Consider the following 16,720-nt stretch of genomic DNA (forward strand, 5'->3'; position numbering starts at 1 on the left):
AAATAAATTTAGCCATTGTTTATCGTCATAATTTGGTTATATATAGATAACGAATAATAAAATGGACCATAAAGGAGATTATGCATGTCATCTGTATGATTTGTATTGATCGATTTACAGGCAGCCGTGACTTGTCCGGATCTCGCAACTGCATCTCTAATTTTGACTTCGAATCTGATTTACCTCGACCTAGTAAACAACCTTCACTTTCTCTCTATGGAGGAACTTACGATGATGATGAGGAGAATATTGTTTATGATATACGCGGACAGCGTACTAATCGACTGAAATTAAAAAATGATTTTCCGAAGGAAGTCGCATCAACAACGCAACGGTTTAAAGCTCATGCAGCTAGTTTAAGTTATGATACTGAACATTGTGATGAACTACGAGAATCAATTAAACAACATTATCATGATATTGCTGACAGAATTATGAAAACGTCAAAATCAACTAAAGAGGAAAAAAATTTAACGTTCAACAGTCACTCGAGTAACAATATAGAATCTAATAGAGAATGTACTTCTCCTATAAAGTGGTCCAAGGTATCGACATTAGAGTCTGATTCGAATACGAACGCTGCCGTTAGAGCACGACAATCGAAGGCACGATTACAAGATTTAGAAAATGAAATTGAAGAAATAGCAGAGAGGCAAGCTAAGCGAGAACGCCGAGCGGTTGCGCTCAAAACTTTTGTTACTGATAATACTTTTATTAATAATAAATCAATGGAGCAAAGTGAAAAAAAAACTACTCTCAACAGTAGTGAAAAAAAAGACAAATATGTCAATTTTTAAACAATATATAATTTCCGAGTCTTTAATATATTAAATCATTGGCTTTAGATTTGTTTATCTTAATTTACCTGTCTCTTTATTTTGTTTTAATTTATTATTCCAAAAATGGTTCACTGATTTTACATATCCTTGTATAGTTGAAATATTCCTTCTTTGTTGTATCAAATCCCATAATATATAATAAATGAACAATCCAGTGTATTTTTTTTTCTTCATTAAGATACCTTTTTTAAATAATTTTCAACTTAAGCACATGCATGCTTTACTGCAAAAAGTCAGGTACGTTATTAAAATTTTTGAATGAATATCATCAGCATAATAGTTCGGTCGGGAGTAAATTATTTGAAACTTTTAGGCTCCCGAAATTTAGGTGGTTCAAAAGAGGATAATGATCAAAGAGTTATATTTGAGGGGTTTAGTCAAAGAATTTCTGAAGATGACATGGATGATAACTTTGTGTCCGTTCAGCGACGATTTAAAGAAAGAGCTGCTGAAAGTTTTGAAGAAGACCTTGCTGAACTACGCCGAAAACGACGTGATCTTGAAGTAAATATTTTCGAATAGGTTGATATTTATGTGATTGGCATGGTGCATGTGTATAATTTAATTTTGGAATCATGAATATTGAATATCTAGAGCCATGGTAGTTCCTCCTGCCTAGTATACGTAAGAATACATTTTTATGTGCGTGCATATGTGTGGTGAGAGACAACTGTATCTATCTATGTCAAAGTCAGATGCCCCTTGACTGCATCCAAATTTCAAACTGATATTTATTAATAAATGTGATTTACCATTGTTTTAAATAATTTACTAATTAATCATTACTTAACTTATATCGGATTTACTTGAAATTAAGGTAGTATCATGATTTATTGGAAAAAAAAAATAATAAAATAAACGTCACTCGAGCCAATCGAGGGATAGTGAAGGTAATTCTCGGTTATCAGCGTTATTTTTGGTCTTTAATCGTGTGATAATAGCTGCCTTGATAAGCATGATGCTGCATTTGAACCAATTTGAAAAATTGTAAATTGTATTTCATACTTGTTTATCACAAAATATGATTTTAAGGTATTCAATGTGATTAAAAAATTGTAATCATATCAAATGTATTGATTGGCATTTGATTGCTCATATACTAATTAGCTAGATTCATATCGTTTATAACGGTGGGCCCTGGCTACGTCGTGTCCAGTAGCCACGGACCACAGTTAATTAATTTTCCCGAATAAATATTAAATAATGAATTTTATTATAAATTATAAGCGTTGAAGTTCTCTGCTGCTGGTCCTGTAAATCGGAAAAAATATCAGGTGTAGGTTGACTCGCTCTCAGTCGGACACGCGGCTGAAATTTACTTAAAGCTATAAAGGACGCTGGTGATAAATGAAACTTTGCTGTTTTAAACTTAATAATAGTTTTTAATTTTATTTAACCAAATTCCCATATATACAAAGTTTTCCCCTTTACTTTAAATACGTAATTTATTAATGGAAAGGCGTCCAGCAAAATTTATAAATTATATAAACGCGCGAAATTATCGGAGTGAGATGAGGCAAATTTATTAACCAAATACAACTGGTCGCGTTGAAGAGAGAGAAAAGGAATTATAATCCATAGATCTATATAAAATTTGTTTAGAACTTATCAGAATCTTGATCTGCTTACTGACGATACTGGTCAACGATTCTTCTCGGCTTGGTCCTGGTGATCTTGGTGTCCAATAGGTTCCTCGGGCTCCTGGGATCAGCGTCGGCAGCTTGTCGCACACGAAGAAAAACCACACCTTTCACTTTGTACACTTTGGTTTTATTTATTTGATCAAATAAACGAACTTTAGGTGTAATATTCAATTTGGTGTATCAAAGCAACGCCACGTATCTCAATTAACAGGTTAAATTTTAATTCAAATAAATTATAAAAGAACCAAGCGGAAGGTTTTCGAATCACTTCTAATAAGTTAAATAAATTTAGTTTAATATATCAAAAGAAAAGTTCTAATAAATAATTACTTGAGCAGAAAGAATTTTGCGTCGGTGCGTTTTCGCTAACCGAACTCAAGTGTCCGTCTCGGATCAGTTCTCTGGGCCACCAACCTGCGTTGACCCCACCTAATTATGCGCAGGGACGACTTTGCGGTCCCATGCTGCGCGAAACATCCCCCAAATTCTAACGCAGACCCTAGACTGCTGCACTTGACTCTCAGAGCAAGAAGAGAGAGAGAGAGAGAGAAAATAATTGAAGCGAGAGAGCCACACTCTCACGTCTTACGCTTGCTGCACGGTTACACGTTATAATGAACCTAAAATTCGAATATTATTAAGCGATTAGAATGTATTTAGTAGCATTTGAATGCTCATATATTATAATATCGTTTATAACCGAGATTTTTTCGTATATATGTGACCTGCACGTCACAGATAAGATTGCAATAGCAACTTGATGAATTTAATTACAGGCACCATCAAGAGATTTCATTTTTTTGATAGTTTACCCAGTAAACACATTGACGCAAATTTGATGTCAGAGTGAACTTACGCTGTCATCATTTACGTAAGATATGAGTCATGAACGAGTCAGGTTTGACTCACTATTTCGCACTTATTTTGCACGACTCATGATGCGAAGCATCAGAGTGTGCTTTACGATCGAAAAATTTTTCTCGCCTCACTTCGGCAACTATTTCGATTGTTATACCCTTGTTAGTTCACGGAATTAAGATAGTTTGTATACTATTTTGAAGATAATTTAATGGAGATTAGTTCCATACTTTTCAAAAATTTATTTAGTTCAATAAAAACGGAAAAAACATCAAAATACTTTAAAAAAATTTCCTGTCCGTCAAGTATGGAACCCGTATACATATTAACTTGCAGAAAAATCCAGTAATTGAATCAATTTTTTTTTTTTTTAATTCTTTGAACGAATTGTAGGTCCCCAATGGCGAATGGCTCGGTAACTAATCGCCGTTTAATTACAATTAATAAAAAAATAAAAAAGGATATATAACTATATCTATAAACACTGGTCACAGAAATTAAGGGATAGAAAGAAAATCCGAAATTTTTAGGTGATTTTCAACATGCTGTAACTCGGTAAAAAATGGTCGTATAAGAAAATTAAAAAAAGCAAATTGTAGCCTCAAGTTTCTAATTTTCGAATCTGGGCCTCAAAATTTTTTATTATGGACGGTTCCAGAGTAATCATAAGAAAACCAACGAAGAAAAAATTTTCAAAATTTTTGCTGGTCTTTCAATACCTCTATGGGCGTCAATAAATTTTTTTGAATGATCCAACCTATGACTTTTCTAGGAAATTTTATGCCCTTTAATTTGGCGGCCTGAAAAAATCTCTACGACAGTTTAGCGCCGTGTTATCATCGATCTAAGCAAAAAAGTCCATTTTGGCTTTGATAATCAATAACTCCGGATGTATTGGTCGTACAGAGAATGGAAGCAGGGTTTTGAAAACTGGAAAACATTTTCTATGAGGCAAAATTAGTGGCATTTGATAGAAAAATCTTTTTTAAAGCGATATTGTTTAGTAAAAAACAGTTAAAAATTCACAACTTTAAGGATATTCGGAAATCTTGCTATAACTTTGGATATAACGGATGAACAAAGGATATCTTCATCTTTTTTTCAACCTCAAAGTGTCCTGAAAAAACCCTGAAAATTTCAAATCACTGCGATTTTTCTTTCTTAGTGCCCCGAAGCTTTAAATTTATCGATTTTATACCGATTTAAATCGATAACCTTCATTTCCTTGATCAATAATATTGATTGTCAAAAAAAAATTAGAAAAAGAAAGAAATTTTTTTTTTAAATTTAAAACGAAAATTTTTTTCATCAAAAATTTTTTTTTTTCAAAATTTTTCTTTTTGTTGTATCCGCAATGATTTCTCATTGTCAAAAAAAATTCCTTAAATTTTTTTTCCGCCGGCATTACCGTTACCCAAAGTGTATGTTTGTTAAGTTGACATCTAAAGCAGATGCAGTTACAGCGGTAAAAAAAGTTAAGGAATTTTTTTTGACAATGATAAATCATTGCGAATACAACAAAAAGAGAAATTTTGAAAAAAAAAAAAAATTTTTGAAAAAAAAAAAAAATTTTTCAAAATTTTTTGTTTTTTCAATTTTTTTCGACAATCAATCTTTTTGATCTAGGAAATAAACGTTATCGGTAAAAAAAAACATTTTCAAATCGAAAAAATGAACAAAAACCGAGAAACTACCAATTATGGTGATTTTTGACAAAATCGATAAATTTAAAGCTTCGGGGCACTAAGAAAGAAAAATCGCAGCGATTTGAAATTTCCAGGGTTTTTTCAGGACACTTTGAGGTTAAAAAAAAGACGAAGATATCCTTTTTTCATCCGTTATATCCGAAGTTATAGCAAGATTTCCGAATATCCTTAAATTGGTGAATTTTGACCTGTTCTTTACTAAACAATATCGCTTTAAAAAAATTTTTTCTATCAAATGCCACTAATTTTGCCTTATAGAGAATATTTTCTAGTTTTCAAAACCCTGCTTCCATTCTCTGTACGACCAATACATCCGTAGTTATTGATTATCAAAGCCAAAATGGACTTTTTTGCTTTGATCAATGATAACTTGGCGCCAAATCGTCGTAGAGACTTTTTCAGGCCACCCAATTAAAGGGCATAAAATTTCCTAGAAAAGTCAGACAGTCGGATTATTCAAAAAAATTTATTGTCACCCATAGAGGTATTGAAAGACCAGCAAAAATTTTGAAAATTTTTTTTTCGTTGGTTTTCTTATGATTACTCCGGAACCGTACATGATAAAAAATTTTGAGCTCCAGATCTGAAAACCAGAAACTTAAGGCTACAATTTGCATTGTTTAATTTTCTTATACGACCATTTTTCACCGAGTTACAGCATGTTGAAAATCACCTAAAAATTTCGGATTTTTTTTCTATCCTTTAATTTCTGTGACCAGTGTAAAAATGTCTCTATTTTGCAACGCGAGTACCAAGAGTGAATTCTTTTCTCTCCCAAATGATGATTCCGGTCACTCAAAATACAGCGTACTAACTGCGTAGATGTTAGAGAAATTCCAGGGCCCTTTGTTACCGAGATCTGCAACAACGTCGTGCGAGTTCGCTCTCTGTCACTCTATAAGGAAATCAATTCGATATTTTTCTGATTCACTCTTAAAGATGGTGGTATATAAGCCAAACTGGCCTCTATTATAAATAATCTAACCGCGAAAGTGTCTGCAACATGGTTTGCAGAACACTGGACCAAGGTCTGTTCACGTGAGTTGACTGACACAGAAGATATCCCAAGTGTCCCTCTCCTATTTCATTGAAACTGAGATATGTTATTCTCAGTCGAAATCTAACGGACGCGTATTTTTTTTAAGCTGTGGTAAAACCACTAACATCTAGGGGGTAAAACCACCCCTAAAAGTTTAGGGTTCAAAAGGGTGTTTTTCAAGTTTCGCATACTTGCAGCTTGAATAATCAAATGGGACCGAAAGCATCATTTTTGAGGTGAAAAATAATAAAAAAAAGCCATTGGTGTTATAATTAAAAAATGAAATTATAAGGGTTGAAATTTACAAAACTTTTATTTACAAAAAAACTGTCCAATGGATTTTAACAAAACAAACGGCGATCGAAAAATGAACAAATAGTAGAGGGTACATTTTCTTGGGTTTTTCTGAAAAATAAAGTTTTGGGACTGAACAAACCCTAAGTCCATCTGCATTGACCAACAAGAAAACACCAATATTTTTATTAATGTTGGTTTTAATTCATCGAGAATCAAACTATGAATAGTTTACCAACAACTGTGAATAATGAAGACACACGTAAAAAACAATTTGAGAAATATATTAATGTCTGCAATAAATGAATGTACAGAAATGAAAGTAATTCAAGAAGATTCTTTACAGTTCAGTGAATATTTAAAGATATGAGATGGAAGTAGTAGATAGTAAACTATTCATAGTTTGGAATGTAGCCAGAAGTAGTTGGATAACATTCATAGGAATCACTCTCATTTTCATGTGCGAATAAATTATAACACAGTTAAAAAAACCGTTTAGCTGCCGGGTATCATCGTGAAAGTCTGCCGAAATATTCTTCATGTATAGACGCGCACAAATTTTTAATCAGTAAGACATGTGCACATGTAGAACTACTATCTTATGATATTTTGCATATTGAATATGAAACTTGATAAATAGCTATTAATAATTAAAAAAATAAGTGATGTAAACATAAAATAAATATAATAAAATGACTTAATCACATAAATTTACGTTGTTAATAAAAAATATAGTCTAATTTAATTAATATGCAACTATACAGACCTATAGGAAACACATATATTTTGAGAACTAACGTAATTCTATTAAAACGTAGTTTACACCTCAAATCCATGTATATGTATTTATATATATTTACCACCAATACACGCATCTACTGTTTTTTTCTACTCTTTTGGAGTGCTAGTCTTTTAGAATTTTATGGAGAATAACATATTTCAGCAGCAGCAGAATCGAGGGTGACCACGAAGCATATCTTCCACGTAGAACTGAAAATAAAACGGTAAGTAAAATATAAAAAATAATATTATTATTATGTTCTCGCTCCTAAAAATATATTAGGATATAATTCTCGATGAATTAAAACCAACATTAATAAAAATATTGGTGTTTTCTCGTTGGTCAATGCAGATGGACTTAGGGTTTGTTCAATCCCTAAACTGTAACGGGGTAAATTGAATTTACCGCGTTCAAATTAATTCAAAATAAAATCTATTGTTCACACCGTCGATATAGTTGCAATACCACCCAGGGTTATCCGGGTAGGTTGCGACTAGTCGACCGGGGAGTGAAAATTGAAGGCTCGTCTGTCAGTCCCCAATTAGCGTTATGTAGGAGTGACTGATAACCGAAGACACCCGAAGTCATGCGGGGAGTAAGATTTTATAAACGGAAGCCGGAACGGAAAGCGGCACTTGTCACGAGAACGACCGGACCGTTAAGACGCAGGAAAAGAAAGTGTACAACAGAATAGACGCCATCAACAGACGCCGTAATTTATCTCAGGTTATTATTTAATTGCGACTAGGGTTCTCGATTGTGGAACCAAGCGATAATTATTTCTAAATTGTATATAAAATACCAGGCAGGTAGCCGGTATTCTCTTGAAAAAAAATACTTATTGTATCTGAAAAACAGGTAAAGGAGAGAACGAGGGTTTGATGCGAAAGAAAGAGAGTGAGAGGACAAATACAGGACAGAACGAGACAGTAAAACACTGAGGAAACGGACAAAGGAAATTATCCAAAACCCAGGACCAGATACTAGACGAATAACACGACGAGGACAAATCAGCGGAAAATTTATTGTTGTGAAGGTATTTATATAAATTTATTCCAGGCCGGAAGCCGGAAAAATTTATTGAGCATTTGGTCATATATCTGGTATCGTCCCGTCGTAGATAAAACTCGAAAACTAATTAATCAATTCGGGAAATTAAAATTTATAAATTGGCTAAAATTAAAATAGATAAATTAATTAATTTAATTAACTCCAGGCAGGTTGCCGGAGTCTTTGTATAGTAAAATATTTCCATGCAGGTCGCCGGAAATGTTCTAGACATTTCTAGGTAGATCGTGTAACCCACGCACCGGAAATTATTGAGTCTAGTCGATATTAGAGTCCGTAGAATTAATAAATCAATTAATAAGATAATTAAAATTGAATAAAATTAAAATAAAGAAATTAGTGTCTCGGTAATAATTATAAAGTCCGTAGTCAAGGTCACCGGTAGTGACAAGTCAATTTTAATTTAAGGAAAATTAATTTAAATAAAGGAATTAATCAAATAAATGAATAAATTGAGTGAAGGAAATAAATAAATAAATGGAAAAGAAAAATTAAGAATTTAACGCGGGAATAAAATATTTGAAAACTTGGAGGAATGAGATCCTGATAAGAGTTTGGAAAAGGTGACGGAATCACCAAAGTTATTGGAACGGGAAAATAAAATACGGAAAGGAATTAAGGAATGATAAAAATAAATAATTAATTAGTTGAATTAATCTCTTTAAATAAAATATTTAATTAATTTATTTATTTATTAAAGTTAAAAAGTTGTGGCGGGAAAATAAGTCAATGGCAGGACGCCATTTATACAAATTCAGAGTGAGTGCAAAATAGTCCAGGGGACTTAGTGTGAGTGAGTGTGTGTGTAAAATGGATCAGGATGATCATGATTTTAAAAACTAGAAAATAAGGTCTTGCGAAGGTTAAGCGATTTTAATTTAGTTACCACAGGTAGTTGGCTAATAAGGTCTAAAAGTGTGTGTGTGTGAAATGCCAGAGTAATGGCTATATTTTAATTATTGCGGGTTATAAAATAAAATTGGTTTTAAGTGAAACATTGCGGGTTATAAATATAATATAAAAAGGTTATAATAAAAGGTTTATATAAAAAGGTTGTAGGGTACAAGGTTTATAAGATAAAAAGTTATGATGTTTATATAAGTTATAAGGTTTATAAGGTTTAAAAAGGTATATAAGGTACAAGGTTTATTAGATAAAATATTGTCAAGGTTAATTAAATAAAAGTTGAAATTTTTAAAAGTGGAAAATCGAATTTATAATAAATTATTTGTAAATTATCCTTCCTCGTCCTTCTCTTACAATAAACCAAAATTACACCGACCCTGATGATCCAAGATCCGGCTCTAGGAGGCCGTTATAACTTCCAGTGGCGCCCTTAGTAAGGACGACCAGAGTAACAGTAATAGCCCTGTTATAAAACTTTATTTTTCAGAAAAATCCAAGAAAACGTACCCTCAACTATTTTTTCCTTTTAGTAGATTCCATAAAAATCTAACTATTATATTTGTCTTCATGATGGAATTTTTAAAAAATTTCGCGACCCCTAAACTTAGGTCGACGACCTGAGTCAGAAAATACATTCGGTTCAAAGGTTTATATGTGTATTTATATATATATATATATATTTAGTGGTTGAGGTGATAATACAAATTATTAAAACCAACTAATTAATTTAAACAAATGTTTTATTTAAATAAACGGAAAATAACGCAGTGATTGTAAGTATACAGTAAAGTAAAAAGCCTGGATGCGTGTGTACAATCCCACGGTCTATTACAAATTGTCCCCACCAATGTGGTAGAGATGGATAAAATGAAATAATCGATGTTCGACGGAAACTGTCGAATTTTATCGATCGCGTTACCTAGTAGCAACGCTACATATATATATTAGGGTGGTCCTTATTTTGGACATTTTCGAATTTTTATGCTCCCAGAGGCTTATGTGGTTCGAAATAAAAAAAAAAAAAATATTCTCAAAGTTTCAGGTCTCTATCTCAATTTTAACCCGTGCCGGACAGCGATGTAAGTTTCCCATTTAAATAACACGGGGTTTTAGGCATTGAACAATTAATTTCTTATTCCGGCTAAAGTAATTGTTCGAAAAATTTGAAACTCTGTAGACTTTATCCTTATATTACCAGCTACTCCTCAGAATTTTTACAGATTTTCAGCTACTGTAAATTTGGAAGTACAGCATGATGAAAAAAAAGAAAAAAATTATTTTTTTTATTTTTAGCTAAAATATTTTTCAAATAACATATCAAATCAGTCTGCATCCTTATCAGAAGTTCTTACTTTTTTTCATCCTCGCACCTAAGTGGGTGACGGTGTATCTTTGGTGCACTAATACAGTAATCAGGAGCATTTTTTTTTCAATTACAACAGAAAAAATTCCCTTGAAGTTTAAGCTTTTAATTCTAACGGGAGGAGTTACCGCAAAATTTTTTTTGTGATTATTTCAAGAAATATTTTTGTTTATGTTATTTGACTCTGTGTCTTTTTCAAAATTACATAATGCATTCAATTGATATCTGAGATCGGTATATCAATGCCACTAATCATATTATGTCTCACACTGATAGAAAGATTTCTTAGTATTAAACAAGATTTGTTAATATTTAACAAATGATTTCTTAACAGAGCCTTATTTAAGAAATGTTTATTAATATTTAACAAATTACTTCTTAAACATCATATTTTTGTATTTAATAAATGTTTCTTACCATCTAATAAACGATTTGTTAATATTTAATAAACGATTTCTTTCCATTTAAAAAATGATTTATTAATATTTAATAAATCACTTTTTAACATTTAATGAATCACTTTTTAATGATTAATAAATGAATATTCTATATTTAATATAGTTTTTGTTATTTGAACAAATTTTTTTTTATATTTATGAAATTATCTATTAACTTATTTATTAAAATTTAATTCATAAAATCACACAGTTCAAGAATATATATATGTATATATGTTTTTGCATGCAGCTACACACATTCATTAATATTTATATTTATAAACAAAAATAACTAAAACAACCATCGTATAAAATTTTCTATTCTTTCAATTTCAAAATACAATTTCATAGTTCATGGATATAACTTGTTTATGTCCCACAATTTTAACAAGGCTTCCATATTTTCATATTTATAATATGAATGACAATTTACAAAACACTTTTGATATAAATATTATTTAAGTACACGAGAGCTTCAATTGTAGGTAACGCTTAACCAACGATGCAAGCTAGAACGGAGTAAACAATATGGCGTCGCAACCACACACACATATAGCTTTTTTAATACGTGTACACCACTACAGGCTCGTGTGTAGCCCTCTACCGACAAATTCTCCTCAGAAATATTTATTAAATATTAACAAATCTTGTTTGGTGCTAACAAATATTTCTTTCATGTTAATAAGGCTTTGTTAGCATAAAAAATATTTCTTAATAATAAAGAAGTTACTTATTTGATTATAGTAAATATTGTTAATAATTACTAAATATTTGTTAAATCCAAAAAAGTCAATTGAGAAAAATTTAATAAATCAATTTATTACTCCTAAACAAATCCTTCTATCAGTGCAGTTTAACAGTTGATAAATATTATCAATAAATTAAATTTCTTTCAATATTTGCTTAAATAAGTTGGTCACCTTTAAGTTTATTATCTGTTTTAAGCAATAAATAATAAACAAAAGGTTGATAGTTTTGTGTATTATAATATCGAAATAATTATATGTTTACAATTTTTTAACTATAATAAATTTTTAATAAAATAGATCTCTTTTATAAATAAATATAATAAACTTAAAAAATCACAAAAACAAAATTTGCGACACGTGGTCCCGTTGGAATTAAGAGCTCAAACTTTAAGGGAATTTTTTTCTGCCGTAATTGAAACCGTTTGTGAGGTGATCATAATAAATTTAAAAAATCCATTTAAGGAACACTTTACTGCACACTAATGCAAAGTTCCTGATTACTGTATTAGTGCACCAAAGATACACCGTCACCCACTAAGGTGCGAGGATGAAAAAAAGTAAGAACTTCTGATAAGGATGCAGACTGATTTGATATGTTATTTGAAAAATATTTTAGCTAAAAATAAAAAAAATAATTTTTTTCTTTTTTTTCATCATGCTGTACTTCCAAATTTACAGTAGCTGAAAATCTGTAAAAATTCTGAGGAGTAGCTGGTAATATAAGGATAAAGTCTACAGAGTTTCAAATTTTTCGAACAATTACTTTAGCCGGAATAAGAAATTAATTGTTCAATGCCTAAAACCCCGTGTTATTTAAATGGGAAACTTACATCGCTGTCCGGCACGGGTTAAAATTGAGATAGAGACCTGAAACTTTGAGAATATTTTTTTTTTATTTATTTCGAACCACATAAGCCTCTGGGAGCATAAAAATTCAAAAATGTCCAAAATAAGGACCACACTAATATATATATCTATATATATATATGTTGTGACGTTACATTGCCAAGGGGATGGAGTTGAAGGTTGGAGTACGTGTAAGTCGGTGTGATAGAGAGAGATAACGTAAGTATGTGTGTTGAGTTGAGTGTAGTAGATAGTGAGTTGAGCATATGGAATATAAATGGGTATGGTAAGTGTGCGACAGAGTACGTGTACGGTATGTGGTATGTTTTGGCGTGTCTGTGTAGTAGAGCGTGGATTTAACGGGGGATGTCTAGCTGTGTCGCGGATAGTGGCCAAGATAACGTGCCTCCCGACCAGTGATGACGACTAGGCCCAGGGTTAGCCCTCGGGGTTGACGTGGTGATCCCAGAGGTGCGACTGACATGTCGCCGCCCCTTCGAGTTGGTACTCGGAGTTAGCTGGGGTATGTGTACGTTTATTTGGGGGGATGGCAGGCCTCGTTTGCGATGCTTGAGGAAGCCGAAAATTCGCTAACTTCGGATATCACGGGGAGTGACATCACGGGAAGGCCCATGAGTTCACGGCTTGTATGTTTGTGAAGGTAAGAATGGATGGAGAAGCGAGAATGAGAGATTGAAAGAAATGGAGTGGATCGAGCGAGTTAGAGTGGGAGATTATGGAGTAGCAGTTGGGTAACTTGAGGAAGAGAGTTGAGACTTGGCATTGTTCATGTACGAGTCGACCCAGTAGTCGAGTTTGGAATCTTGAAGTAAGAGGTTGTGAGTCAGAGAGTCCCCGAGGTGGACCTCGACCGCCACCCTAGACTTTCGTTGTTTTAGAGCCTGTAGCCCTGTGTACGGTGCTCTTGGAGCCGTCTGTCGCATTAATTAATGTCGCGAATTACCGCATTATTTATTTTGTTTTATATTTCATCTAGTAGTGTATAAAGTTTTGTGATTCGTGGTCGTCGAGAGGTTCCCGATGTTGTATTCAGGTATTTATTTGCGTGATGGACCGAGGGTACTAGACCGCGGGCCTTTTAGGCCCTCCGGGTCACTCTCGCGTCATCTTTACGGTATTTTATTTTGTTTTGTTTTGGTATTTGATTTTTAATATTAAATTCATTGATCGGCTTCTTTCGCGTTACAAGAACCGTGACCCTCTCTCCACAACCTAGCATACTGAGCAAACCAGGATATGCCGCTACCACCGGTCATGTCTCTCATCTCCAAAGGGTATAGTTTTTAGGTTTTAATTTACGTGTACGTTTAGAGCAGTTGACGATACCGGGAAAATAAAAGTCGGCTGGCACCCGTCAGGATCTGGAGGAAATGAGAGGGGTGATTGGTGGGCGAAGTGTAACGTAGCCCGATTTTGTGTAATTTAAGTTTTGAGTTATCGACTAATGATATTGAGTAAAGTTTTTTTTTGAGTAATTATTGGGTTATATCGAGTATGACGAAATATTTACGTTACAATATATATATATATATATATATATATATATATATATCTACGATACAACGCGCCGCTCTCCAACAATAGCGTCCACAATTCTACACCGATCTTAATTAAGGGGGTATTCTGGTCTAGAGGCATGAATTTTAGGTAATTTTTGAAGTGCTGTAAAAAAAAAGCAAGCAATATTTTAACTATCAATTTTTTTATATATTATTTATTCACATGAGAAGCATACAAAAAAAAATTAAAAAGTAAAAAAAATTCAAAATTCAGTTAATTATCAGCTGATGAAGTGGGGAGTCTCAAAAATTTGGTGCTTGACTATACCCACGATCTTAACTCTCCTAGCAATCTGAAACCAAAAAATAAGAAAGATTATTAATCTGTAATAATGTCGCAATGGCCGGAACTACGAAAAGTTGGAAAAAAATTTTTTGACAAAATGGCGACTGCCTAATGAAAAAAAAAATTTTTGTACCACTTTTTTGGACATTCTTCGATTTTTTAAAAATAGTAAAAATGAAAATTTGGGGATGGCCGTAGTTCCGACTATAGACAAGTCCCTAAAGAAGACTCTCTTAAAATTTCAAGTAAATCGGTTCGGTAGAACCTGAGAAATCATGGGTATCAGATTCAAGAAGACAGTTCTGAGAAAAACGTGTTTAAAGTTTCAAGTAAAATTTTTGCAGGTTAAGTCATAAAATTATATTTTTAACTTACATTTATTCAATCTGCCATTCCTGCTGCATACATCGGACCTTCCTCGTTATATATATATATATAGGAACAAAAGGGCTTACTAAGAAATATAGATTCAGGTAGTCGGAGAATCCATTATGTCTTTTGTTCGATTAGTTGCAGCCCAACTGGTTTGGATGCCAGCTCAGCAAAATACTTATTTCTCCGAAAATAATTTGAATTTTGAAAAATCTTCTCGTAGACATATTCTTAAATAGTTAAACTATGAAAACATGAAAAAAAAAAAAATCGGTTTTTTTTTTTTCTAGACCAGAATACCCCCTTAAACTTAGTAGACTCATTCTATGGACGATTACCTTGGATGAGTTTGAAGATGAGCCAATTTGGCCAATAAGTTTAGAAGTTGTGGTTAATTGAAATTTTGTAAAATTTTCAAAAAAAATTTATTTACTGATTTTACTAGATGTAACTGTAACGGGGTGAAATTTAGATCCTTTAAATTCAAATTCAAATTCGACTCGCGCCAAAACGAAAGCGACCTCCTCCTACATCAACGGCCGATAAACAAACAATCCACTCATCGCTGGGGTCACTGCTGTCGAGTTTTGGCGCAGTTTTGTTTTTTTAGACGTTGGCCAACCTGCGAGTGAGGGGTACGAGGCTCGGCGATTTTCGAGAGACGGTCTCTTGGTTTTTTGGCGTTCATCGGAGACGGACGCATTTCCCGCACTCATACACGTATATACTATAACACTTTTACATTCAACATCCAGTAAAATTATTCATACACACGCCATTGCCAAGAGTCTATAAGCCCAATGGTGAGTGGAAGCTTATTCTGGTTATCATAAATTATTGTGGATTTTTTGGAGGATTGGGTCTTGGAAGCGGACTTGGTACCTAGTTGACTGAGGATTGGGTTCTGAGAAACTAGAGGATCAGCGCAATCGATTGGAGTCTTGGTTGGAGAGATCGGCGGTGGTCTTAGGACCGTTGTTGGAAGAAAGTGTTGAAGTGAGTGGAGTTTTCTTGAGTAAAATTGTTAAAATAGAGCCATTGTAAAATATTGTTAATAGAGTCATTGTAAAATTTGTTAATAGAGTCGTTGAGAAATATTGTCAATAGAGTCACTTCTAGTATCAGAATAGTAGAGTCAGTATAAATATTTTCAAAGTCAAAATTGTCGAGTCATATTCATCATCCATTTTTAATTTATTGTTCACCGTCATTATAAAATTTTATACCCGTCTTGAATAAATGCCAGACTCATTTTCTTCTATAAATTACTTATTAATTATTTAAAGACATTTCCCTTTATAAGTATAAGCTATAGCGAATTTTCTCTCTCTTAAATTTTATTTTTCACTGCGTGGTCCAGTCGGGGTTTACCCTCACCTGGAGATACTGAGCATAGTTAGACAGGTTTGCAAAACACCTGAAGTTTTGTACATAAGTAGGATACTTATTGCATTGAGACCACGATTTAATTAATGTAATAAGTACACCCATTACATAACTTTTAAACGAAAAGAGATAGCTCATTTTTGATTGTTCTATGTGAAAGCTCATTTGATTGCCTTCAATTTTCACCATACAGCTCAATGATTTAACCATTTTTTTAAATGGATAAATAGTGTTGTACATTAACAAAATATTACAAAACTAATTTTATGCAGGTTTTCACTTTGATGATAGCCACAATTTCAAGCCTTAGAATTTTATTTTTATTACTGTTTTAATGTAACACCAATGGCACTTTTTATTATTTTTCTCACTATAAAATTATTCGCTGGACTAGATTTAATGTGGTTATTATAGTCGTCAAGGCCCTAGGGGTATAAGCATGGTGAATTTGCCCCCGAAAGGTATCGGCTTGGTACTGCAGGGATTTTTAGGTACTAATAAGATATTAAGATCCTGAGAGTTTCAGCTTTTGAAACCAATCGGTCTTCGAGAAAAAGCCAAATATGT

At 32.8% G+C, this 16,720-nt stretch overlaps 1 protein-coding gene across 4 annotated transcripts in view; it reads left to right on the forward strand.

Moving 5' to 3' along the window:
• The window catches only part of LOC130669489 (uncharacterized), a 36,589-nt gene that overhangs the window by 15,528 nt on the left and 4,341 nt on the right, over positions 1-16,720 (forward strand). For 2 of the 4 annotated variants that reach the window (XM_057472427.1, XM_057472428.1), the window contains exon 3: positions 121-998. In XM_057472427.1, the coding sequence (XP_057328410.1) occupies positions 121-797 (677 nt within the window). In that variant the 3' untranslated portion in view covers positions 798-998. Of the gene's footprint in view, positions 1-120; positions 1,077-1,152; positions 1,344-16,720 lie in introns of those variants that run through there. The other 2 variants (XM_057472430.1, XM_057472429.1) reach the window with 2 other exon arrangements.

This window comes from Microplitis mediator, chromosome 6 (assembly GCF_029852145.1).
Source record: "Microplitis mediator isolate UGA2020A chromosome 6, iyMicMedi2.1, whole genome shotgun sequence".
Classification (NCBI taxonomy): Eukaryota; Metazoa; Arthropoda; class Insecta; order Hymenoptera; family Braconidae; genus Microplitis; species Microplitis mediator.